The sequence below is a fragment of the Centroberyx gerrardi genome, chromosome 15 (genome assembly GCF_048128805.1).
Source record: "Centroberyx gerrardi isolate f3 chromosome 15, fCenGer3.hap1.cur.20231027, whole genome shotgun sequence".
NCBI classification, from domain to species: Eukaryota; Metazoa; Chordata; class Actinopteri; order Beryciformes; family Berycidae; genus Centroberyx; species Centroberyx gerrardi.
Genome location: NC_136011.1, coordinates 774,380 through 800,849, shown reverse-complemented (window position 1 = coordinate 800,849; position 26,470 = coordinate 774,380). Strand labels below are relative to the sequence as shown.

At 41.0% G+C, this 26,470-nt stretch overlaps 2 protein-coding genes across 2 annotated transcripts in view; both read left to right on the top strand.

The window, feature by feature from the left end:
* The first annotated feature begins 92 nt into the window (after nucleotides 1-92).
* LOC144542385 (zinc finger SWIM domain-containing protein 8-like) lies at nucleotides 93-12,767 on the top strand. Its single transcript, XM_078288925.1, has 7 exons — nucleotides 93-299; nucleotides 2,967-3,464; nucleotides 4,949-5,126; nucleotides 6,237-6,410; nucleotides 7,455-7,574; nucleotides 8,387-8,565; nucleotides 11,880-12,767. Exons 1-7 carry the CDS (start codon nucleotides 198-200, stop codon nucleotides 12,081-12,083), a joined length of 1,455 nt encoding a protein of 484 aa, XP_078145051.1. The 5' UTR covers nucleotides 93-197; the 3' UTR covers nucleotides 12,084-12,767.
* Nucleotides 12,768-14,776: 2,009 nt separating this feature from the next.
* ndst2a (N-deacetylase/N-sulfotransferase (heparan glucosaminyl) 2a) overlaps nucleotides 14,777-26,470 on the top strand; it is a 145,126-nt gene continuing 133,432 nt past the window's right edge. Inside the window, exon 1 of the mRNA XM_078288887.1 lies at nucleotides 14,777-14,896. The gene's annotated coding sequence lies outside the window, so the exon portion shown is untranslated. The remainder of the gene's footprint in view (nucleotides 14,897-26,470) is intronic.

The following is a 26,470-nucleotide window of genomic DNA, read 5'->3' as shown; positions in this document are numbered from 1 at the left end:
GTTTCTTCTCCTTTCTGCCCCCCACCTGTCCACCCATTTTCTTTCCTCCCCATATGTCTTTTGTCCTCCTTCCAGGCCAGGCCATGGAGATTGGCAGCGCTGCCCTCAACATCCTGGTGGAGTGTTGGGACGGTCACCTCACCCCTCCAGAGGTGGCATCCCTGGCGGACCGGGCTTCGCGGGCGAGGGACCCCAACATGGTTCGGGCGGCAGCAGAGCTGGCCCTGAGCTGCCTACCCCATGCCCATGCCCTTAACCCCAACGAGATCCAGAGAGCCCTGGTGCAGTGCAAAGAACAGGTAGGAGTGGTTTCAAACTGGATATTTAGTTCTGAATCATTTATAAAACTGTTGTTAAATGCTGCTGAATGTGTGTTTCTTCAGTGTTTCTGACAGGACAGTCAGGACCGGTTTGTGCTGGGTCCCTACATGACAAGAGCACTGAAGATGTTTTCTTTAGAATGGTTTCCAGAATCATTCTGAATGTTTAGTTTGGGTCCAGGTCCCTGATCAGGGTATCTGCGGGTCCTGAAAAAAAATGAACTCTTAAATTACCTAAATTTAAGGCATTAAAATGTCTTAAATACAGTCATAAGAAGTCTATACTTTTTCGCCATATGATGCAGGTTTACTTTTAAATTTTAAGGTTCATTTTGATACAACTCTAAAAGTTAGACGGTGGCATTGAAAGATTCTTTACATTCAGTGACCTTTATGCTGCGGCCACACTGATCCGTCGGAAAACGGACAGAATTATTGATGGATGTATTTCTGTCCATTGGGCTGTTTTGGGATGTCAACAAGGTGGGGGAGGCAGATATACAGCTTTGCTCATAATGGTATTACAAGAAAAAAGAAGAAACAGACTATTCAGTATAAATGAAATAAGAAACTGACCTACAGTCATCCCAAGTTATACCAGGCTTTCTCCGTTTTATCTTTGTTTTGGTTGTACCGCTATTTTTTCCAACACAAATGTAGGAATGACTCTGATTAGCTAAACGGACGGTGATGAATCCGTCCGTCCAGTCAAAGTTCAAGTGGGTTGAACATTCTGTCCATCAAAACGGATGGAAATCTGACGGAGACGGACACGTCATCAGCCCTGTCCGGACAATGGATAGCTCTCATTGAAAATGAATTGAAATGAACGGAGACGGACAGACACAATGGATCAGTGTGGCCGCGGCCTTACTCAAGGCAGATTTCGAAGGAAAGGCTATAAAACAATATGGCAGCCGGGAACAGCTTAGCTGTTAAGTCATGTGGACAAAACTGAAATCTGTTAGGCCTAAATAACATCTTGAAACTGTTAGAGGAACTTTTAGATCATAGCACGAGGTTGCATTAACATTAGCCCTTAACATTAGCATATCAGCATAGTCTTTTAGCATGAAAGATTATCATAGTAGTATGAGTAAGCAGCAGGCATCATAACATTAAAGAGTAACTTCAGTATTTTTCAACCTGGACCCTATTTTCCCATCTTTTTGTGTCTAAGTAACTAAAGGGGACAACAATTTTTGAAATTGGTCCAGTATTGAGCGAGATCGCTTCAGCCGGCAGCCGCGAAACGAGCTGCAATGTAATCCGACGGGGCAAATCGCACCGTCAATGTACGTCCACTAAAAGTGCTTGTTTTTGCCACTGACAGGCTCAGATTGTTATTATAAGTGTCTGACAAAATTATGGAAAGGACCCTACAGAGAAATTAAACGTTTTTCTTTACCTTTCGCTTGATCTGGTCTGTGTGTAACCAAGTCTCGCGAGAGTTGAGTTGTTGCAGGAAGTTACACACAGACCGGATCATAGGGAAAATAGGGTCCAGGTTGAAAAATACCGAAGTTACCCTTTAACTATTACCATATTACCCATTAGCAGAAGTCAAAATTATATGTAGCAGATCATACTGTAAATACAGCAACATGTGACAACCTAGGGCAATCAAATTATTACGAAGTCCAAAATGTATTGGCCCCTCTTGTTGATGAACATATGCCTCAGTCTATCATAGCTGCATTTTGGCTGGCCCCTACCTGTTGCCAAGATCAAGCCACATTATGAACACAAGTTTTGGAATTTTTGAAAATAACTTTTAATAGGATTAGTCAAACTATTAAGGAAATATCAACATTTGAAAATGCCCCAATTTCCCATGGACTTCCATTGTGTATGTGATTTTGTCAAAAAATATTTTTTTGAGATATAATTCTGAAATTTGACATGCTTCATCTATACCATGACTGCTTAATTGTGTCATATTGTCATGAAGATTGGGCATTTATTAAGCGAGATCTTGCAGTGGATGTGTACAGTACCATTTACAGTCAGACATTTTCCTGCGTTGTAGGCTTATTTTTTGATGAAATTTAAAACCTTACAGAACCTTGAACAAACAATGTAAAAGTTGAAAGAGTTAATTAGTTTTACAGTTTATGAAAAAATCTGAGTGATGGACTTCATAATTTCTACTAGGTAGCAGTGTACAAAAGATTCCACTTACTTGTTGGAAATCATGTCCTTAAACATTAATTTCCTGGTGTCCTTTTGTCTTATATTTTTCATTTATAGTCTTAGAACTATGTTCAATCAGAAATAGACTGGTATTACCAGCTTTTTCTTTATTTGTTTTGGTTGTCAAATTGGCCTTAAATTGAGTTCCAGGATTATGAAAAAGTCTTTAGCTTTCTGAAACCTGCAGATACCCTGCTGGTATGAGAACAAATAATGAGGACAATACATTATTCATTATAGTGAATGAATTTCCCCTCTGTTGTCTTCTCTTCTCACACAATCCATTCCCATCAATTCCTTCTGTCTCTCTCTCTCTCTCTCTCTCTCTCTCTCTCTCTCTCTCTCTCTCTCTCTCTCTCTCTCTCTCTCTCTCTCTCTCTCTCTCTCTCTCTCTCTCTCTCTCTCTCTCTCTCTCCCTGTCTGTCCTCTCATGTGTCATGCCCACTCCTCCAGGACAATGTGATGCTGGAGAAGGCCTGCATGGCGGTAGAGGAAGCAGCCAAGGGTGGAGGTGTTTATCCTGAGGTGCTGTTTGAGGTGGCTCACCAGTGGTACTGGCTGTATGAACAGTCAGTGGGTGGGGGTTCGGGCCAGCAGCGGGAAGCATCTGGGCGCTGCGGGGCCAACGGGGGTTCAGGCAGGAGGCCCCCGGAGCCCGGCTGTGGTGTCCTTGACAGCGTGGCCAACATGGAGTCTCCTGGGGTTGCCACTGTTACAGCCTCAGTTACAGCAGCGGCGGTTGTGCCTGTCATCTCTGTGGGCTCCACCATCTACCAGTCCCATGCCCTGCCCGGTCAGGCCATGGCTCACCCTCACGGCCAGGGCCTGCACCCCTACACTACCATCCAGGCCCACTTACCCACAGTCTGCACCCCCCAGTACCTGGGACACCCTTTGCAGCACGTCCCTCGACCCACGGTCTTCCCTGTGTCTGGGGCTGCCTACCCACAGGTCAGAATGCTTTTTATGAGTTTGAATAATGTTTAGTCATTTTGTGATATTTCCCTTTTATGTAATGATGAAAACATCAAGATGGAAGAGGAGTGATGCCTAGCTACATGTGAGAATGGGGTTGGAGAGGTGTGTCAGTCAAAAGTGTTTTTCTGCAATCATTTTTTGGGCCTCAGCAGTCCCAGTCATTTGCAATAATTCCAATTCCAATAATGCTAACACAACACTGATCCTTTGCTGTTCTTTCGCGACAGTTTCTTGCAGTGCTTCCTTAGGGCCGTTTCACATGCCGCGTCTTTTGCGCGCTCAAATCCATTCTTTTCAATGGGGGGCGCGCGGCAGATGTGCAAACATGAGGGCGATGCGGTCGCGTCGCGACGCGCACACGTTTTTGGAACTCCGCAAGCGCACCGCATGTCACATAGCCTGAAAGCCTGAAATAAGCCTTGAATTGCTCACCATCCAAACGATGGTCCAGGATCTACCGGTGATATTTCCGTACTCTCTTTTACTGCTCCATATGTAGATCAAGAAGTAAAGCTACTACGACAGTTTTACTGCGATGGTAATCCATTATTTCAGATCTACTAACAAACTTTGTGTGAAGTTGTTGATAAAAGTTCGGTGTTCACTGTCCACTCAGCACACCTCGCGCTTTCCAAGCGTTGTAGAGTGCTGCATGTGAATCGGCCCTTTTCCAGTTTTTAAAATTCAGGGAGATTATGAAAAATCCTCTCACTCTGAATCAGAAAAAGATGGAGTAGAGAGAAGAGAGAACAGGCCCATTGCTAGCTTTGTTTCACCCTCTCAGACTGTATTCATTCTCCAGGTTTGATTCCTGGAGGAAGACGGTGGAAATATCAGAGACAACAGTAGAATATTTCTCTCAGATGCAATTCCAGCCTTCTAGAACATTATCTCAACATCATTTAGCAAATGGTTTTCCCCTTTCTCTCAATTAATTACTTCTAAATGTTTAAAACAACTGGCATTGATCATTATTTGCAAAAGTGAAATCATTTGGCATGGGTGAGGTAATGTCTGCGGCTGGAATGTGAAGAATGTGAAGACGACATTGAAACTACATTTTCAAGGACTTTGAAAACTAGGCTAACTACCTGAATAGCTGCCAGGCAAATCAGTATGCATAACCTGACGCGTTTGACTAAACTCAGTCTAGCCTGTGTGCCTGTCAAAAAGTCGAGGAGGAAATGTCAGGGGGAACATTGATTGACAGTGGCTTGATTGCTGGCGGAGAGGCCCACACAGTTAGGCACACTTTTTATAGCAGCATCCTAACAGATATATAGGCAAATCTTAATCTTTATATCCACCCCTTTTGCCATTTTGGAATAAATCATTCATGTCATCAACACAAACACTCTTAACACTCTTTTGCTTTGCTTGGCTGGGGTATGGTAATGCAGGTCACTCATACTAATTGGAGTACGTGTGTGTGTGTGTGTGTGTGTCTATCTTCTCAGGGAATGCACCCGGCCTTCATAGGTGCCCAGTACCCATTCTCGGTGGCCACTGGCCCCCATCCGCCCATGGCAGCCACTGCTGTTACCTTCCCTGGTGTCCCTGTGCCGTCCATGACTCAGATAGCCGTCCACCCCTACCACACAGAGACCGGCCTGCCCCTCAGCACCACTGTAGCAGGTCAGGACAACAGGCTCTCTGCATGTAATTTAGTTTTAAAGAGAAACCTTACCCCCAAAACATCTTTCAATTGATGAAATTGTAGAGACTGCCCTCTAATGGTTAAAACACATGCTATTGCAATATGCTTTTGGCTGATCAGGTACCAAAAATATGCAATGGTACCAAGATAGTGATTCAGGTGAGTCAGTTTTTCTCATTTTTTGGGGGGGAGTGGTTACTCTATATCAAAAGTTTACCAGATTATGTCAAATTAAACAGTAATCGTTTGCTATTCATCTCAGGTTTGTCGTCTTTTTAGTTCTTTCATTCATGCAGTTGTGAGGTTGCCCTTGAGCAGTGATTAGAAGGCCAGCTTCCCTGCCCTCTCCCTCAATGCAAACTGACCCAAAATCAGCATCTAAATATAGCTTCACTTCATTCCATTTGGAAAAGAAATACCCTTCTAGTCAGTCTCCCATTCATAGTCAGTGAAGATTAAACTCTTGGTGTCCTCTCTTGTTGGATCCTGTGTAACAAAACCTCCACCAGAAGCTAGGTGAAGACCCCACGTCCTGTGTTCAGAAACGGCAATGATCAGACATATCCTACTAGGATGTAAAGTTAGTGTTGCCACTTGGCAGCATAACCAAGTGTTGAAGCAATCCAATCCAAGCGATTCTGCACAGTAGCGGGTGGCTTTGATGCGTAGCATAGCAAGACAGTGATCCATAATGGTAGCCGTAGAGCAAGTGTAGCAACATTATGATCCGTGATGCTAGTTGTCCTAGCGCCAGCATAGCAAGATAGTGATCTATGACTGCAGCCATAGAGCCAGTGTAGCAAGATAGTGATCCCTTACCCTAGACTTCATCGAGCCAGGATCAGTAACGATTAGAGCTTGTGCATTTCATGTGGCATGCTAAGAAATTTAATTCTGAATTCAAAATGTATTCTTCCACTGTTAGGAGGGAGAGCCCTAAGCATGTCAGTCAGTATTGGTAAATGTTAGACTACCAGGGATAGTTAGATCAGATGCTGTGTACTCGTAAATGTTAGACTACTCATAAATGCTAACTACTCGTAAATGCCAACTGAGTGGTATTCTGTGACTGTCATCTTTGTTTGCAGTGGGTGGTGTCCATACAGGCTCCACCATCCAGGCCATACAGGGAGCCTCTCTGCCCACCCTCTCCTCCCAGCCCGCCTCATTGGTCAGCACTCCTTTCCCAGCTGAGGATGAGCAACACAGCCAGCCAATCAGCCAACAGGGCCTGCACTACCTGCATTCTGCCTACAGAGTTGGTGAGGATCATGGGTTGCATTTGTTTAAGAGCTCCCAGTACCCTCCCAGTCAGGTTGAAATAGTTTAGATAGACTAGAACTTTTCACATTCTTTGAATTGATACCTGATTTATGGAAATTTAAGGACATTTACATAGACTTTGAATGTTTCTTTAGATACATTACATCATTGAATTGTGGTGTGTAGTTTATTGCTTTCTTTTTTTGTTGTTTGCTTTTTGCCGCCAATTCAAAGTCCCAGCGTAAAAGGAGCACAAACTCTGGTTGGAAAACCTTACATCATGGGAAATAAAAATGGCAAAATTCAGTACTGAAATATCCTTGAAACTATATAAAATGGAAAACAAAAAAAAAAAAAAAAAAAACTAGCATGGAATCCTATAATCACTTTATTTGGTGCTGTGCACGGTGTGGTTCAAAGCAGCAGTTAGCTCGGTGCTCTTTTGTAAGCAGCGTGTTTCTGAGAAGAGGAAAAGCGTCTTGAATGAAATTGAGAAAGTTAAGAGAAAGAAATTACTCTTAGAGATGGATGTAGCTGTAAAAATAGCATGAGAAGGACTGCCAAGGAGAAACAGAGTGAAGGATTGAGAATTGAGAAGGTGAAGGAATCCATGTAAGGTAGGACAATACAATTAAATCTAATGTTAATGAGTAGGTTATTGTTCACAGCTATATAGAAAAATGTCCGCACTCATGTATATATATTTATGCCAGTCTTTTATTTGCACAGCAGCAGCAACAGTAACGTATGCATTTCAGCCCTCGGCCTTCCTCAGTGTTACATATTGTTCACTTTACTCATAAAAATGAAATTATGTAATTGTGCACATTGAGCCCTTGTTCTATATCCCGTTAATGATATGCCTGTTGAAATGTTAAGCCACCGTTTGCTGTTGATATTCAGTACTGACGTGCTTAACTTTTGGTCATGGAGTTTTTAGTGGTTGGTAATGGATAAGTCATGAAAAGTCCTGGAATTAGAAAATGACTTAAGCGTATGAACCCTGGTTCTCAGTAACCATCTCATTTCTCCCGTGTGTGAAGGCATGCTGGCGTTGGAGATGCTGGGAAGAAGGGCCCACAACGACCACCCCAACAACTTCTCCCGTAGCCCGCCCTACACTGAGGACGTCAAATGGTTGCTAGGACTGGCCGCAAGGCTAGGTGAGCCTAGGGATAGATGAATGGACACATTAATGGATGGGTGGATGATGTGATTGATTGGGGTTTATCGACTGGTGGATTGGTGTATAGATCATTTTTAGGATTAATTTCAAACATACAACAATACTCTACTGCATTACATCACAGACTAACACATGACTATGGACAAACACAGATGTGTTTGTGCCTGCTCTTTGATATATCTTATTTGATCTGTCTTTTAATGTGTGAAAAGCATGATGAGAAATGTAGATATGAAATATTGATAGGCCTTCATCGCAGCTTCAGACTTTAGATGTCAGGAGTCTTGGGCTGAATGCTAAATTAATTGCTCCAGTGTAGATTCAGTTTTTTTTTTTTTCCCATGTTGGCTTTTGTCTCACAGATATTTTGTGCAGAAAAACACTTGCCTCATATTTGCAATATTAGTATTTTCCACCAGAGGTGTCAATAGGCAATCTTGTTAATTTCATTGATAATAATTCAAACCTTGCGAGGTCTTTGGATCTTGCAGGCTGAGAGCCAAAGTTGCACTACGATTGTGTCTCTTCACAAAATTTTGCCTACAACCTAAAGTGAAATCTAAATCAGCCAGAAAATAGACCTTAAACATCAAAATACAATCTCGCTGCTTGTCCTCGTCTGTCTTCCCTCCTCACTTCTTTTAACCTCATTTCCTCCGTTCCCCTTTTCCTTATCCAATCCTTACTTACTTTACTTTCTCTCCAACAACTGTCATCTTTCATTATCCTCTTCCTGCTCATCCTCCTATTGCTATTCGGGTCCTCTCCTCTCCTCTCCTCCCCTATCAGGAGTGAACTTTGTCTACCAGTTCTGTGTAGGAGCAGCGAAGGGCGTCCTCAGTCCATTTGTCCTGCAGGAGATCATCATGGACGCCCTGCAGAGGCTGAACCCCGCCCACATCCACGCCCACCTCCGGACACCCGCTTTTCACCAACTGGTTCAGCGCTGCCAGCAGGCCTACTTGCAGGTAAACCCTCAGTCAAACACATGTATATCCATAGTATTTGCATAAAGTCATATCCATTTCCGTGGCCATACTGTTGACATTAGTGACAGCATAGCAGTTGGAGACAGCTGAGATAACAAACCTTAGTCAATGGTAGCTAGTGATCTGCTAAGAGTCAGACAATTATGGTATGCTGTGTTTTACATGGGTGCAGTAACAACAGCAATAAAAAGCTTAGTTTTTACAACATCCCAGGTGGTAGGAGCAACCGAGGAGTTTAGTCAGCATATGAGAGATTTGTGGCTAGGTGTTGTGCCACTGTTTGTTTCTCCTAAAAAATGTTTTTCTCCTGGTGGTGCGTCTTCGCCTCCATCTCACTCTGGAAATAACAAAGTCATTCCAATTTTTGTGGATTGTTTTCCTAGTGCTGGAACAGTATAAGAGCATTTAAAAAACCTTTCAAAACCCTCAAAACTTGCGACATCTGTGGCATTGTGTTGTGTGATAAAAACTGCACATTTTAGAATGGCCTTTTATTGTGACCGGCCCAAGGCACACCTGTGCAATAATCATGCTGTTTAATCAGCATCTTGATATGCCACACCTGTCAGGTGGATGGATTATCTTGGCAAAGGAGAAGTGCTCGCTAACATGGATTTAAACAAATTTGTGAACAAAATTTGAGAGAAATAAGCCTTTTGTGTGCATAGAAAAAGTCTTAGATCTTTTATTTCAACTCATGAAAAATGGGAGCAAAAAAGTGTTGCGTTTATATTTTTGTTCAGTATATATACATGAAGAAAATTTTAGTTTTGAGACATGTTTACAACACAAACGGCAATTTTGATATCATTAATCTGATATTCCTCTGTAACTGTTAACCTTAAATTAATTTGACTGTTTTGTTTTGATGTTTGGCCACGTAGTAATGTTTCTTTAGTATTTTCCACTGTGACCTGACTTGCTCCGCTGTACATGTTGGGAAACCGGCGTCCTGTAGTCTGTATACTACAGACTTGAATAGGTCAGCATTTCGATGCTTTCTCCCATCTAAACTGCCAAGTATATTTAATTCTTTCATCACAGAAAGACAAAACTCCGTTTCCTCATCGCTCCAGAAGTGAGACGCTCTCGTTGCCGCCATTGTTTGTGTTTTTCTGCTACGTCACTTGGCTGAAGCCGCGCCTGCGCAGGTAGTCGGCAGCGGTCAGAAACCGGGATAAGATGTATACATACAACAGTATCCCGGTTTCTTTCGGAGTACTCCAGCTAGCATAATCGGGTTTCTCAAAACCGGGATAAGGGCTTATCCAGGTTTCTGAAATCGGGATATGATGTTTACATGCGCAAACACAAAAACGGGATACTTCAAAACCCCGATCATAACCGGGATACTCAAGTCCATGTAAACGCAGTCACTGAGCTTAAAGGAATAGTTGACCCCAAGATGAAATTCAGTCATTAAAGGAATAGTTCACCCAAAAATGAAAATTCAGTCATTATCTACTCACCCCCATGCCAGTAGAAAATCGGAAAATCCTTTAAGTACTAGGGTTTGTCTGTCAACAAAAACTGATAGTCATTGACGATGGTGGAGACATTATGATGTAATAGTATATTGTATACCATAGAAGAAATAGCTGTGCATGTCTTTAACCAACTTTTATAGGTTAAAAAAAAAACTCTGTCCCAATTCTGCTTGATATAACAACCATATGAAAACAAAGTAACAAGGTAACTGTTTCACACATTCTAAGATAAGATAGCACTTTATTGATCCCCTTGGAGAAATTCAGGTGCCACAGCAGCAATTGGCGGAACAGTGCCAAGGAAATCAAGTACAGGAGGGTAATAAAAGAAAAGAGGTAATAAAATATCACATATCAACAAACTTCTTTTTAGCCCTCTAACCACTAATTAAACATGACTAGTGCTACAGGTTTCATTCAAATATCACAAAGATTGGTGCACAGTGTTGTCAGATCTCCATGATTACATGTATTTGAGGGATTTTCATTTGGACCAAAATCCATTTCAGTGAATGGAAATATCTGCCTGTAAATCACACTGTACACATTTACTGCTAGGAAATGGTTTAATCAAAGTCCAATCTTCATAAAAAATAAATTACGTAATGGAGGAATGATTGTAGATGTACCACCTCAAAAAACTTAATTCTATCTCAAAAATAGAATTTTTGACAGAATTTTCAATCCTGAGGTCATATAATACATTGTAGTCAGTGGAGAATAGAGCATATTTACACATTATACGCATGTCAGATTCATAATTTTATCTCAAAAACGTAATTTTTTGACAGCTTTTCTATTTGCATGCTGCGCTTTGTCCTATCAAGTTCAAAATTGCTCAACCAATTCATCTTTTTTTCTTTTATTTCTTCTTTTTCTATTACCAGATTTCTTGATTTGTGTCTAAAAAAAGGGAATGATTTATTGGGAAAATTAATCACAGAAAGGATTTGGCAAAAGTTCTCAGTGTATCTGCTCCCAATGTACTCTGCTTGATGTAATATGTGCTTGGCCCCCGGAAATGCTGCTTGCAGCTTTAATTATAGTTTGCGATTTTTCATTCGTTTTTATTTTTATATAGTTGTGAATTTTTGTTAGTTTTCAGTGTGGGTTTGGTAGTTTTAGTTTAGGTTTTATTATTAGTAGTATTATTATATTATTTTTACAAATATGTTTACAAATGTTTAATTTTAGATAAGCTTTTATTTAGTTTTTATTCTAGTTTTAGTATTTTTGGTAGGAATGGTATAATGATATAAGGTATTTGGTACATGTTTCCAACAGGTATTGTTCAATATAAGCAATAAATCATAATTCAATTAAAATGTATTTACATTAAGTTTTCAGTACGTCAACTAACTTTCATGCTGCACAAATGAAATACACCAGCAGACTCAACAGCAATCTGAATTCAGACCATTTAGCTCCAAATAATGGCAAACAGGATTCTGCACACACACACACACACTCACTCTCTCCCTCTCTTTCTTTCTCTCTTTCTCTCTCTCTTTCTTACTTTAAGTCTGAACTGATGTCTCCATTGAAACCACACAAGTGCACATTCATAAATCTTTGTTAGTGTATCTTGCTGCATATAGCAATTTGTGTGTGTATATCAGTATATGTGTTCACAATGTGTCACAATACCAGTTTTGACTTTGACACCAACACTATGTTTAAGATCTAGAAATGTAATACTAGTACAGACTTGAGACCTTAATCACCAACTCTCTGTCCATGTCCTCCCAGGCCACCTGTTGACCCATATGTCCTCTCTCCTCTGCTTCGTTCACACTCTCTCTGTAGTACATCCACCACCGTCTGATCCACCTGACGCCCGCCGACTACGACGACTTCGTCAACATCATCCGCAGCGCTCGCGGCGCTTTCTGCCTGACGCCGGTGGGCATGATGCAGTTCAACGATGTGCTGCAAAACCTGAAGCGAGGCAAGCAGACCAAGGAGCTGTGGCAGCGCATCTCTCTGGAGATGGCCACCTTCTCCCCCTGACCGGCCCGGGGACCGGGCACAGAGACGGCTGCGGAGTACCGAGTCGCTCCCGACATCTGCTCAGTCTCCAGCATCACCACCGCTGCTGTACTGAGCCAGTCACGTTCCAACTTACTCTGGTTCTGTCAGGCTTACGGGACATCATCGCCTACCCCGGTCCTTCCTAGTTCTTAATGTGGACTTACCAAACACAGCACACAGGCAGCACAATCAGCTGCCGTATTCCCCGATCCCCCAAAGACTTCCTTTTTAAATGTCATCAGTGTGTTTGTCCACCCAGAGGCACGGAGGAGAAAGCAGATCAGCTTCCTCCACTCTCCGCTCCTTGACTGACTCTCATTTCCCTTATTCCCTCATTTTATCATGGTTCATGTTTGTGTAACCCTGTGTAATTAAAGTGTATTCCTTCCTTCCTTCATCAACTTGTCTCTTCCATTTCCCCTGAAGACATTGTGACGGGGATATCTCTCTAACGGTCGTCATTTTATTTCAGGTGTTTTGTAGTTTTGTTTAGTTGGCTCTTTGTTTTTAATGATATCACTGAGTGAGTCAGTTTAATACTGCAACATTCCTGTCCGGGGTGGTAGGGGCTTAGAGGCCTCGTTCACCAAAAACTTGTCACTACGGATCTGAATTTTAGCAGTGTTTAAAAAAAAAAAAAAAAAGGAAAAAAAAAAAAACAAAGTTTGCTGAAATCAATTAAAAAAACAAAAACAAAAAAAAACAACAACATACATTTAAAAAAATGATGATAACCTAAGTACGGGTGAGGATTTTTCAGTGTTTGTTTTTTTTTGTTTTGTTTTGTTTTTTATATATATTTTGTATAGAATATGACATGTATGCAGGAAGGAGGAATGGGAAGAGAATCAGAGATTATTAAAGCTGTTGAGTGTTGTGTGGGTTTCTTTTTTCCATTTCAGCCCGACTGAGGCACGAGGCCAGAGGTGAACACAGCGGATCAGGCTGGACCAAACTCAGAGGCCGGTTTTCCACTGCGGGGCCAAGCCGGGGCTGGCCAGGGCTTCCGCAGCATTACTGTCACTGATTTTCCAAATGTAACGTTTCTATTATTCTTTTGTATCGATATGACTTGTCAGCTGGACTAGTTCCAAATCACTGACTTGTAAAAATGCCTAGTTGGCTGTAGACATGGTTCGGCCCTGGAAAGCCCCGCTTTGCCAAGCTGTGTAATGCAGGTTCATCTGAACACCAGTCCAAACATACAGTCCGAACTGTTAGAAAAAACCCACATTACTATTGATGAGTGGACCTGATATTTGTGTAATAGGGTTCCCTTCAGTGTGGTACCCTGGTGCTGTTACTCTAAAAGAGATGTTGACGTTCCATCGATGTCCAGGTGGCTGCTGTGGTTCAAAACCGGCATCTTCGACTTTGCTCTGGACCTCACGGGTGAAGAGTGACTTAGTAGAAAATGTACTGTGATATTTTTGTATTCCTCAAAAGTGTAGCTTGATTGAAAACAAAGTTTTATATATATATACGTACATACATATATATATATATAAAACTGTGCTGATTGCAAAAGGTTGTAATTTAGAGTGAAAAGATTAAAAAAGAACAGATAAAAGCAATACTAAAAATGTAGAGTTTACTTAATAAAGATAATTCAAAACACTAACTCACTGTGACTTGTGTGTGGGGTTGGGGGTGGGCCAAGAGAGAAGACCATTTAGCTACAGAGCTCGATGAAGCATATAACGTAGTGGTTCTCAACGTGGGGTCCGGGGACCACCAGGCGTCCTTGAGGGGGTTCCAAGGGATCCACAGCAACTTGATGAATTGTTAAACTTCACCATTATTTAATTTGTAAGAAGTTAACACAATTAGAGAATGTAGAAGAATGACTATTTTGATCATAGTTTCATTGTTATCTATCTGCCTACAGTGCAGATAGTCATGGGATTCCGGACAAAATCACATCTAACAATAGAAATATTGTCAGATCTGGGTCCAAGAGGTAAAATCAAATGGGGGCCTGTGGCTCTAATGTGGACTAAATTAGGTGTCCTGACACACGATCCGTATGGTCTCAACAATGGCCACAAGAGGGAGGGCGAGGTTCATTTATACAATTTAGAAGTCCATCAAAGAGTCCAAGACAAAACATTCATATTTCACAGCATAAATCATGCTCGCTTTCCACTAATAAATTACCAACCAGCTTTAACAAACATTTTTCATAAAGGAGTAGATCAAATGCCAGTGTAACTTGTTAAAATGCCATCCTTCCATAACTGCTTTACTGACGGTAATATGGATAGGAGCATTAACTTATTGCAAATATGTGCAAATAACATGCCAACGGAATGAAACTACAGTCAAATATAAACCAGTAATCGAACATTGTAAAAGAAAAATCAATTCAACATTATAAATCGTGTTCCAACAATGAGGTTTTAAACTAGAAAGTCCACCTGGGCTCTAGGGTCCCGTCCGATCTATCTATGATGTGGGGAAAGTGAGCAAAATATGGAAACGTCAGGTATGCACTGTGGCACTGACATACCATCATAAATCTTAATGATTATTTTTAGAATCTACTCAGAATAACAGACAATAGCCTGTCTTCCTCTGCACTTTGACAGGTGAAAGCAGACTTTATGGAAATTATTTTAGGGTTGAAAATGTAAAAACCCTGCCCGGTGGATTTGGTTGAGTCCAGAGTTCCAGCAGAACCAAGATGGCGGACTGAGCAGCAATACGCTGAACTTCACTTTTTACTCTAAATGTTGAAGGTTTCCTCCTTCTCTCACTCGGGTCGGATTGCTATCCTCTGAGAACGAATACTGGTAAGGCAGGAATTATTTACAGATTTTATGTTTTGTTACGGTATCTTAAACTTGAAGCCCGTTATATTTGTGCAGCCCTGTGAGGAGCGAATGTAGCCTCAACAGCTAGCTGTTCTTCAGTACCAACTGGACTGGGGTTGTTTTACTGTGGAGGTCTTTGACCGCCTGGACAGTTGAAATACAAATCTGCCAGCACTGTAGATGGAACTGGACATAAAGAAAAGACGATTCAAATGACGTGTTTTGTTTGCATGTGCAGGTTAGAGTATCAATCTGTCCAGATAAATAGCTGGCGCTAGCTATGCTAACAGCCATCTAGATGCATAACTAGCTGTTAGCTGTTAGCACGCTAAAAGGCTCCAGACATATTGATGCTTCATATGGCGGACTGCTGGCTGCAGATGGGAAAGTTTTCCCGTCTTTATTCACAAACTGTCTTTTCTATCCTCTATTCTCCACGGAATGACAGTTAGATAATGTGACATTTATTAAAATTATTAATAGTAGTACCGTATTTCCATCAATATCTCGTTTAATCTGAGGCATTGTTTTGAAATGCTGTAAGCTTGTGTCCTGCCTGGTTTAGCTGTCGGGCTAACAGGTTGGATGTTTTGGCCAGCTCCTGCCCGCTAGGGTCAGAGTTATGTTAGTAGTACTAGCATTGCTGACCTAGAACAGAATGGCTTTTATATCTATTGAGTCTGAAAGTGCTGTAGCTCGACTATCTGGCCATAGTTACCGAACTTCACCGTTACTGCTGTTTGAAGAAGCTAGTTATTATATGGAGCCAGTCCGTCATTCACAGTGTGCCTGAATTTTCTTGTGACTTGAGTAATAACCGAATTTTCCAGAAATGGTTACTTGTTGAAGCTTGACAACAGAATGTTCTGGAACGGTCCAGGTTACTCCATCATAGCCGAATTCCCTACACAAGGAGCCACACGATCTTTGATTATTGTTAAGGAAATCAAGTTGCAGATCCCTTGGTTGTTGGGCTGCATCTAGGATAGTCATGATAACATGAATCACCACCACTCACTCTGCTGAATGTGGAGGGAGTAGGAACAGTTTCACTGCACACTTATTGAAGTCATTTCAAATAAATCACAGTTTGGGTTTTTTCCCTGGTACATTCAAAATAATGAACATGTACAGCGTGCTGCTCAGTTTCCTCCTAGATTTAAAATGAAGAATAAGGCCCTGAAGTGCCACATTTAGAATGAAGTGGCTATAATAAGCTGATTTTCCTTTGTCACATTCCCCTCTCTGAAGACTGACTTGTTCCCTTTCTATTCTTGAGTGGAAGACCCAATTAGTGCTGAGCTGTAGGCCCAAGCCCACTTCTGTCCTCGGAGCATATTACTGATGTCTGAGATAACTACTTTGTAATTAAGAGGAAGGCCTTGGGGAAACCTTGCCCTTTGGAAAGTCGAACTACTTGACTTGGTTCCGCTTTTAATACTGGGAAGCTTGATGAATTTTAGGGTTCTAAGAAGACCAGCAAATTGACAGTAAACCTTTTATAATATCTGGATTCACATTTTCTAATTAGGTTGTTCTCACAATAGTGCCGCATTTTTGCTGATGGTTGTTGACGTTATCATCATCATCATCATCATCATCAGGCCATTAGTCAAAAGGATGGCAAAGTCTTACGCGCGCACACCAGAGTTTCCGTTAGAAAAAATTGGTGCCGGTCCACGTGTCCTGGAAGATTTCAATGTCCCGGACAAATGGGAGAAATTCCGGTCAAATATGTGACGCGTTCTATCATTATCAGTCGGAAGTCGCAACGGCGCATTTGTGGATAAACGTGATTTTGAGAAAAGATCGATTTTTGGCTGTTTTGGGGTTTCATCAGATTTTAATAAAATAAAGCCTTGGCTTTCATTCTGTGTAAGGATTATTGTGAAATTCAAACGCTAAAAATAGTTTTGAAGCTCATAAATGTAGGGTGACAAGCAGAACTACTAGTTTAGCTCGCATTCCTCATGTTGCCAGGTTCGCGGTTTCTAATGTACTTGGAAATGTTATAAATGCTGTAGGACTTAAAACGCTGTTTATAAAGTTTGTCAGGGTGGTATTGTGAAGTTTTGTTATTGTTTTGTTATTTTGGACTAGTTTCGTTGATCATTGGGCTGTTTATGGGTTGGGTTTAATTGGCATTGGGAGGGTTTTGTCGCTAAGAACCTGGCAACACTTCTCCCCGTTCCTCTCTCCCCTATGTGTCCCTTAAAATTATGAATGAACATCTGCATAGTAACAGGTTGACCATCGTTCACGTCTAATCAAAATTATTGTCGAGAGTGACACCGGTGCGTCTTCCTCAGAGTCGGACAGTCCACACACCAAAAATACTAGCCCTGAGGCTACAGGCGGAGAGACTGAAGATGAGGAGGAAGATATTTCGCTTATGGCAGACCCGCGGCTGCGGCTCTCCAGTCTGTAGAAGGTGCCTATGTAAGCGAAGATTGTGGCACCGAAATCCAAAAGGCCTGCGACTATAGGTGCCACTGTAAGAGAGAGAGATCCCCGTCATTTTTTTAATAGAAGGATATGTGGAAATTTAATTTTAGCCTATTTTAATACAATTCAAATTGTGCTTAGAGGGAATTATTTTCACCGGACATTATGACCGGAGAGATTTAAATATGTCGGACTTCAACAGATTTTCCCGGTAAAAAACGGTAATAACGGAAACTCTGGCGCGCACACAGGCTGAACCCTGTGGGCTTCACAAACACACACATTGTTAGACTACAGAAAGACACAGCTATGAAAATACAACATAAAATTTGAATGTATTGTATTTGTACGTTTTTAAAAACTGAAATGGTTGGTCGCTGTAAGAGCTAGACCACCATGTCTGCGTCATTTCTGTGGCAATCACCTGTCAAAGTGTGGAGGTAAATATAGTTCTAAATATTTTCTTTAATGATTTTGAAAAAATCTGCCTAGGGAAAGAGGGTCTATGAAAAGTAATGGAGACAGCATTGCACATTATTTTGAAAGCCTAGCTATTCCAATTCTAAAATTCATAACAGCCATCATTTGGTATGTTGGGCTTTCTGGTGTTAATCTCCTCACCAATTGAGAAAACATCCGTTAATGTTTTTCGCAAACTTTTTTTTCTTTTTCTGTGTATCATTAGGGTTTTACCGATTCCTCGTGCCATTTTCGATTCTTCTTATCGATCCAATTCTTAATCGATTCCTATTGAATACATTTTTAGCGTAAAAGACTACGTACAGCTTTAGTGGCGTTAACTTTGTTTTATTACTTAAGACAGACATTCCTGTGTACAGTTACTTTTGTCTCAGAATTACTTTTCAGAACAGCTAAGGCATATTTGGCATAATGCCTTACTTGAGAGAACAAAATACAACAATTGAAAAAATTCAAGTAATTGGAGGTCAGCATCATTTGCCACTGACTGTATTTACCACTTTATTGTGTCATTCACGCACGCTCTATCTGTAATTTCCCCAAGGGGATCAATAAAGTGCTATCTTATCTTATCTTAATTACAATATTCTTGACAGCTCTTGCAGGCAGCATCTGCTTGCTACTGTAGGGTTGGCGCGGTGCAGAAGTGCAGCAAATCCAGGAGATAATGAGGTACATATTGGATTTTTGGACCCACAGTGCAGTCGTTTGGCTTCAGAACACTTGGATTATGCTGCACAAGCTGTATGGAGTAATTTTATGGCCTTTTTATTTGTCGTTTTTGGAACTCCAAAGAAATGGTATCCAGCAACTCCTGTTCTGAGGATGGCACGGAGCTGCTCAGCTGCACTAGCTAACTGGCTGTGTGTTTATATATGGACTTAAAAACTTCACAGGTGTGTCACCCTGGTTTTAACTGACATGAGGGTGAGTACGGTACGTACGTGACCCGCCAGCATCAAATTACGTCATTGTTTGTGTTTGACAGCACACCGAAAGGGTCAAAAAGGTTGTTGCGCAGCTACTAAAGTTGAAAAGAGTGGTGTAAAGGAAGGCAAAGAAAGAAATCAGTGTACCGTCGGAGGGAGGTTCAAGCGTCGGCTCAGTAGGAATCTTTATAAATCATGTGAGTTGGCAGATTTGAGATTTCAGGCATTCAATATCTTAATGATTTATGTAAATGCTGTATTTTACACAAAGGATATATGCTGACTGGAATTGACAGTTTTTTTTTTTTAAATTGTAGCCTACTACCTTGCATTTGTTTTTTGGCAGGCACTTAACAGTAGACCTCATTTTCATGTTCTCTTCTGATTGAAAATAAAAAAAAGCCTCCAAATAACATTGGTATCTTCAGCTTTCATTCAAAAGGTAATTTTTAAGCCTGACAATAATGACTTAGTTTATATCGTGATATATATCGATATTGACTGATAAAAAAAATATATTGTGATAAAGATTTTTGCCATATCGCCCAGCCCTATATGAAAAGTAATTAAGGACAAATAGGTTTCGTTCATAAAAACTTTTAATAACTAGAATGTCACAATAAATAGCCAGAGAAAGCAGATATGGTTATATTTCTGCAAAAGAATTGAGAAGAAGAGTAGAAGAATTTGTACGAGAGTAGAAGTCTAGAAGTTTGCTCTTGGTATTTCTTTTGCTGTTACTTATTAGTCTTGTAACTGTTATTTCCTCTTAAATTAGTATTGTTTATTTATTAATATGTTCTTTAATGTTGTTTTTTGTGCTTTATATTAAAGAAGGTATTGGTTCAGGCACCGGTACCGTTTTAAAAGAATCGTTTTAGCACCGGTATCGGAAAAAATCTAAATATCCATCCCTAGTTAGGGTTAATCTGGAGTTACGATTAGAAATGGGGCCAGGTTGGGTTAGATTAAGCCGTATACAACAAATAGGCAGGTTACCCTTTGTTGAACATCTACTGCTACTGTCACTTGATAGTTGAGCATCCACATTGAACTATCCAAATAAGCTTCTGTCGACCCTCAATCATTTGAAACATTCTGCTCTTTAGGCTATATTTCTTTTGTTGCTCAGATGCAGGATTTCACATGGGTCTCAACACTGAATCAGACTTTGTTCCTCCCTTGAAAAATGAGATAGAACTTTGGGCCAGGACAACGCAGAGGGAGGAAATGCTAACAGTTTGTCATCTGAGACCGACTCTGAAGATCAGGGTTTTGAGAATTTGAATCTTTTTGGCTAAAGGGTTAATATTGGAGTAAAGCAGCAGAAATGTCTTCCCTGCTGTAGTGTGTGTGTTGTCTTTGCTTTAGAGGTACGTGGAGCAGCTGGTTGGCTCTCTGATACCGGTTGGCATCAAGTGTAACTGACCCAGAGGAAGCAGGTCAGCAATGCAGCTTGGCTTCAGATGACATTGGATTATAGCAACAGTAAAGGAAGTTGCTGTGAATCTGGCTTTTAATGACAGTAGCAGACTAAAAATACAATGGCTGTGTGTGTGTGTGAGAGAGAGAGTTATTGAATATTGCAACATTTTGTGAATATTGACATACTTCCTGCGATGTCGAATAGCCCCCCAACGATGGTTCAGTACATGTTGGTCATTGTTTGTGAGTGGGGATGGGGTGGCATTGTGGAATTGCAGCAGTCTCAGGGCGTTCATCAGAAATGTGTACCTGGAGGGCGAAGAGGGAAGGTGTGTACAGATACATGTTAAGACATGACTGGTAGGCTGTAATGAATAGCTCCTGCAGGAAGGTTCCCTACCCCCGCCCTCCAGTATGAATGTCCTGGTTGCCCTTGGTGTTTTATTTACAGGGGCTTGGTTTAAGCAGACTTTACAGACACACATAGGGCTGTGGAAAATGTTTTCATTTTTTCCAAAATTCCATGAAATTCGATTGTCATTCAAAAACATTTTCCCATTCGTCCAGAACAATTCACTGTAAATACAATTACAAAATGTTTTATTGTTTATTGTTTCGTGGTACAGAAGCTACAGGTTACATTTAGGCTACATCACAAAGATGTTTTGAAGTGTCATGATGACAAGGATAATACTGCTGAAGAATTTTGTATGATGCGTCTTTCACTTAATTTGCAATTGCTTACTTATGAGGATTGATTCAGGCACGTTGCCATATAATACCATTTTATTATTATTTATTCCTCCAGGGGACATTTTATAGCAACTTACGTGCTGATAACTGTCTATGTGAGTCGGTGGTATTGTTAAACATGACTTCTCTTCCGGTTCATTTTCTTTTTCTTCCCCCTGTATCTAAACTCTCATTGGCTGTCACACTCAACTCTCAGGGCGTTTCACACTATATAGGACTAGTCCTTTTAAAATCCAAACTAGATTTGACTGCATTGTTACATTGTATTGGTCAGATTTGTTTCACACTGACTATAATATCAAGTGGACCTATTGCACAGATATCTTGGTGGGAGTACAACACTCAGAGGGTGTTTTCACATTTATAATGCTACACCTTGCCAGTGTTCCGGAGGACTTTTAATTTGTCTTAAATTAAATTGTCTTTGTCAAACAGCGCCGGATTCCTCTGGACTTCTGTAATCAGTTCCTCAGCGAGCAAAGCCATCACTGCAGTGAACTAACAAATTCCCCCACCCCTTCCTTCTGTAGAAATTTATTTTGATTGGTTGAAAATGTTTTATCGTTGTCTCTACATCCAAAAAATTGCTTTGAGATGGAACCAAGAATATAGTTGTCATTTTGGATGTTTTTATAGGCTAGTTATCGTGTGAACACAGACATTCCATTTACTACTCATAACGATTGAAATCTTTTTATAGTTGCAGTTATCTATCCTGGTCATGCTGAGTAAAGGCATGGCTTTCTTTTTATCATAACCTTTTCCACTTCAACACAGAGTATGATGAGTAGCCTAGATCTAGGCTTAAAAAATAAAACAAACGAAATGAACATTAAATGAACATGGCAAGCGAGCGTGACCGCATATAGTCTACATGCACGGCGCTATTAAAATACAGCAAGCAAAAATAAAATTGTCCACATTTCATTGTGTGCATAACTAGAACGTTCAAGAACCTATGGGTGTATGCATTTGCTGATGCTACTTTCAGGCGTCAGTGGGCTGTAGTAGGCAACGTGTGCTGCCTGTGATTCTGTGCTCTTGAATGCAGCCGCACGTTTGCACGAGACTGCGCCTGTGACAACATCCCAGCTTTTTATCCACCAAATGGTACCATAAATCAGCAGTGTGGGAGCATTTTGGATTCCTACAAAATGACAGGGTTTGTTGAAGAAGACTGATATTCAATTTGCAAAGCTGCCGACGAAATGCGGCTGCCAATTGCTCAAAAATATCTACCTTGCTAAGACTCTTCCAGATCACCATCCATCCTTGCATGATCAAGACAAGGTAATAAAAGTAAATTGAAACCTGTTTAACTTGGCGGCAAGTTGCTCACTGAAACGTTAAGCTGGTAGGGGATTAAATATAAATCAACGAAGTTGCGGTTTGAGTTGGACTTTCAGTGCAATGTAAGCCAACATCAGTAAAGCAGAAACGGGAGTATTGTACCCACCAACATGGCTGTAATCTAGTCCAAACAAAGTAGAAGTATTCCAGTGTTTCTTCTCAGCATTGTGTCTTCCATTCGCGGGGCTGAATCAGCTCGTTTGGTGCGATTATTTACAGTACTTTCAGTTTGCATCTATATCAGGCTAGGTGTAAAAAACTAGTCTAATCCGTCTTTTTTTTTGTCTTCAAAAGGGAGCTACTGTATTATCTCATTTTCAAATGGCAACTGTTGTGAATTCTAAAAGGCAACTAGGATACATACTTTTTCCACTGTATTTAAATGTGGTTTTTATGTAGAGTACGCTTTTTTTTCCCGCAGAACCAGAAGAAATGTTGTGAAAAATACAATAAAACCTGAAATTATAAACCGTGAAATCGTGATTTTTCCTTACACTACAATCGTACCATCAAATGCTCAAACCATTGCCACCTGTGGCACAGCCTAAAGAGTATTTGCTCTGTGTAATGATTGGGCAGACAGCAGACTCCATGAAAAGTAACCTGGCTGCTAGAGTTTGAACAGCAGACAGGGTTTGGGTCTAACCCTAACCCAGTAGACGGGGACATTCATAACCAGTTTGTGCTCCTAGACTTTGCTGTGAGCTCCTGTTTTTTTCAACGTAGGAGCATCAGTGCTCCCTGGCAAAATGTTTACCGTAGAACCCTGAATAACGGTATTCCCGGTGTGGGGCTAATAACACCAGTGTGGACTCCAAGACCGCATGCCACCGGTAACACCGCCCACCACGACAACCCTACCTGTTACCAGTCTCACTTTGCCAGAACTTTCTCCCACTGAAGGTTACATGTCCCACAATGACAAATGAAGAGGTAGGTAGCAAGTTTACTAGTTTAACAAGTTTACTTGCTCACTTCATCAAGTCCCCCATTACAAGATTTTTTTTCAGGAATGGGAGAGGTGAGGGATGCTTTTAAACAGCAAGGGAGCTAGTTTTAAAAAAATGAAAAGCTACTGAATAGACTGGGAGAATCTTTGTTCCGGAGCAGAATTTGACAAGCTTTAGAAAAGAAGTGAAAACAGCAACACAGCTGGCCTGCGTGTGTGGATATTGGTTTATATCATTATGTCTCAATGAAATCTCCACATAACACACATTAGTTTCAGGATAGGTTATAAGGTCTGATATCGCTTATTACAGGTTTAAGAACAGACTAGACGAGTGCTTTGTTATTTTCTGACTTGGGGTATCAGACAGTGGGTGCGGCTGGTGATGAAGAGGAGGCTGGAGTGGATGGCTGTGCGCCCAGAACCAGCGTCTCCAATGCGCCACGAAACCATAATGCATCATTATTTTATAACCTTGTGACATCCAGTCCAATTGCCTAATGCCTTGAATTTGTTGCAATTTTTCGGCGGCAAATTGGGGCTCTGCTAAAAGACTGTAATACACTTAATTGAGACTAATTCACACCATATGCCTGTAATGAAATGTGGATGTTCTTTGGACAATTGATAGGCAACAAAGACACTATTAAGTTGTAGACGTTTTTATGACACAGAATATTACTATTAGAGGGCTTTCTAAGTTGATGTGGAGTAGGCCTGGAAATGAACTGAGATTAGGGATGTCAATGGTTAACCGATAATCGGTTAAGCACCGAGAATATTTTTGACCGGTTACGCATGTCGGTCTATAGGTTAATTTGCATACACCAGTGTTGCCAACTTGGCGACTTTGTCGCTAGACTTAGTGACTTTTCAGACCCCCCTGGCGACTTTATTTCTCAAAAGCGACTAGCGACAAATCTGGCGACTTTTTCTGACCATGGGAAGCAATGTTAAAGTGTTGAATCCCAAAGCATTTGGCAATAAATTGGTTCGGCTGACGGTTTTCTCTACTTGCTTGTCTAATCCAGAGAGGTCTGATGATCACACCGTTTCCCACACACAGCGTAGCTCCCTCCCTCCGCTGAGAGCAGGACCTGTAGGATAGGGTCCACTTGTAATTGCTACCGGTGCACGCCGAAACTGGCCTGGGTGGGCGGAGTCAGCACTTCATATTAAAACGGGCTACACGTGCATAACAAGTGCAGTTTTTTATATGCAAATTACAGCAAATGGACAGCGCTTCGAAATGCAGCGCCAAAGCTCATCTATCTACTAAAGCAAGGAATCTCTGTCTGAGTGAGTGTGTGTGTGTGTGTGTGTGTGTGTGTGTGTGTGTGTCCTTCGCATATCTCGAGAAATGTTCGTCCGATCTACTTCACACTTGGCAGGTGTATTGCTGGGGACCAAGGACGTGCAGTGTCGGATTTGGTGCAATTTGGACACGCGACACGTTCATTATTAATAAACTTTGAATAAACAAGCGAACAGCGCTCTGTGCAGCAGTGGGGCGAACGGGCACTGCACTAGTTGAGTCAATGGAGCGCCGGACTAAAAAGGAAAGTGCCACTTTCTTGTATTTCACTTCATTTTGCATTTTTTCTTAAAAATTAACCGGTTAGTTACCGGTTAATGGGTGTCCGCCTATCGAAAGCAAAATTAACCGAAACTGACATCCCTAGTTAAGATAATTTTACTTATTTCACTATACTTTGCCATTGAAGTCGCGATTTCCCATTGTCTGTAAAATGTGCGCAGTCTTGGGTCCAATGTTTCGTAGCTGCAGGCACATTCTCATGCCAAGTTTGTTTTTATGAATCCGAAAATCTGGGTGCAGAGTGGCGCAGCACTCAGGCCGGGTTTGTGCGCAAGCAATGTTTTATAAATGAGGCCCAGCTGGTTGTGAACTGTGAAAACAATGGATTTTATTTTATATTTATGTTCAACTGCCCTGTAACAGGGCCCCTTTTGTGAACTGTGTACATGAAAACAGTGGATTTTTTAATGTTATATTTAATTTTATGTTAAACAGAGCCCCTTTATTTTATTAAAGAGTAACTAAACCCCGAACCCAAATCTGTGGTGAAGCCTGACACCTAATGGTGAAAAGTAGAGTACTGAACTGGCCATCTGCTATTGGCTGGTCTTTGTGAGGCAGACACTTTACCTATTGAGCTAATCTCCTGTTACAGGCTTACTGAGGAGAAAATAACTAAAGGGAGAAGTATTGTGATACTGCAGCCTATGATTGACAGCGCTAATCACTTTATAAAACACTGTAGTACTCTCCATTAACGAATAAAACAATACTAAATCACATGGGCCAGAAAGCCGCTGCTGCACTGCTCTCTGTGGGTTGAAAGGTCTGGCCACACCCCAATCAGTGATGCCAATCAAGTATTTTGCCATTGACAGATGATGTCAAACACCTGCTTTGAGTTTTCTACACTCTGTGATTTAGTGTTGACTTACTTTTCATGAAACTTCAAAAAGGTCACAACCTTGTGGTCCAAAGACCTGAGCTTTACCACTCTGCCAACTTCCACTTTGCTGTGTGCCATAGTGGGGAAAACTGAGTAGTGGGAGGAGTTTGCAACCCACCTGCCAATTTTTGGTGTTTCTAGGTCTTATGGTTTTTGCTGCACAAACACTTTTAGTAGAGAAAAATAATAATAAAAAGAAATTTTCACGGGGTCACAATAGGAAACCTTCGACTTAATATGACCTCAATAAGCACTTGAAAACTTGAAAAAAAAAAAGTTTGATCAAACATTTGGCGAAATAGAAAATGATGTGCATACAGTACTAATTACAGTAAGATATTGAATATCACTGCGGACTCAGTTTGACCGATCTGAACACCATTTGACACTTGATATCTACCATCTAGAGAATGTCTGTGTCAATTTTGGTAGCATATGAATGAAGACTTGTGGAGATATAGATGTTAATTGATTTTGCATATTTTGAAAAATATAGAGTGACGGACTTCTGAATTGACCATAGGTTGCAGTAAGGCAAACTTTTGTCACAATTCAGTGGATGTGCTGAAAAAATTTCAGCTCTGTAGGATGTACGGGTGATTTATTTAGAATTTTGGAATGTGAAATATCTAGAAATTTAGATTTGTTGTAATAAGCCACGCCCACTTTAATCAATCATTACCAAATTTTATGCATCGACTGAGTCATGACCCTAGATCGTGTGAACTGAATTTCGTAC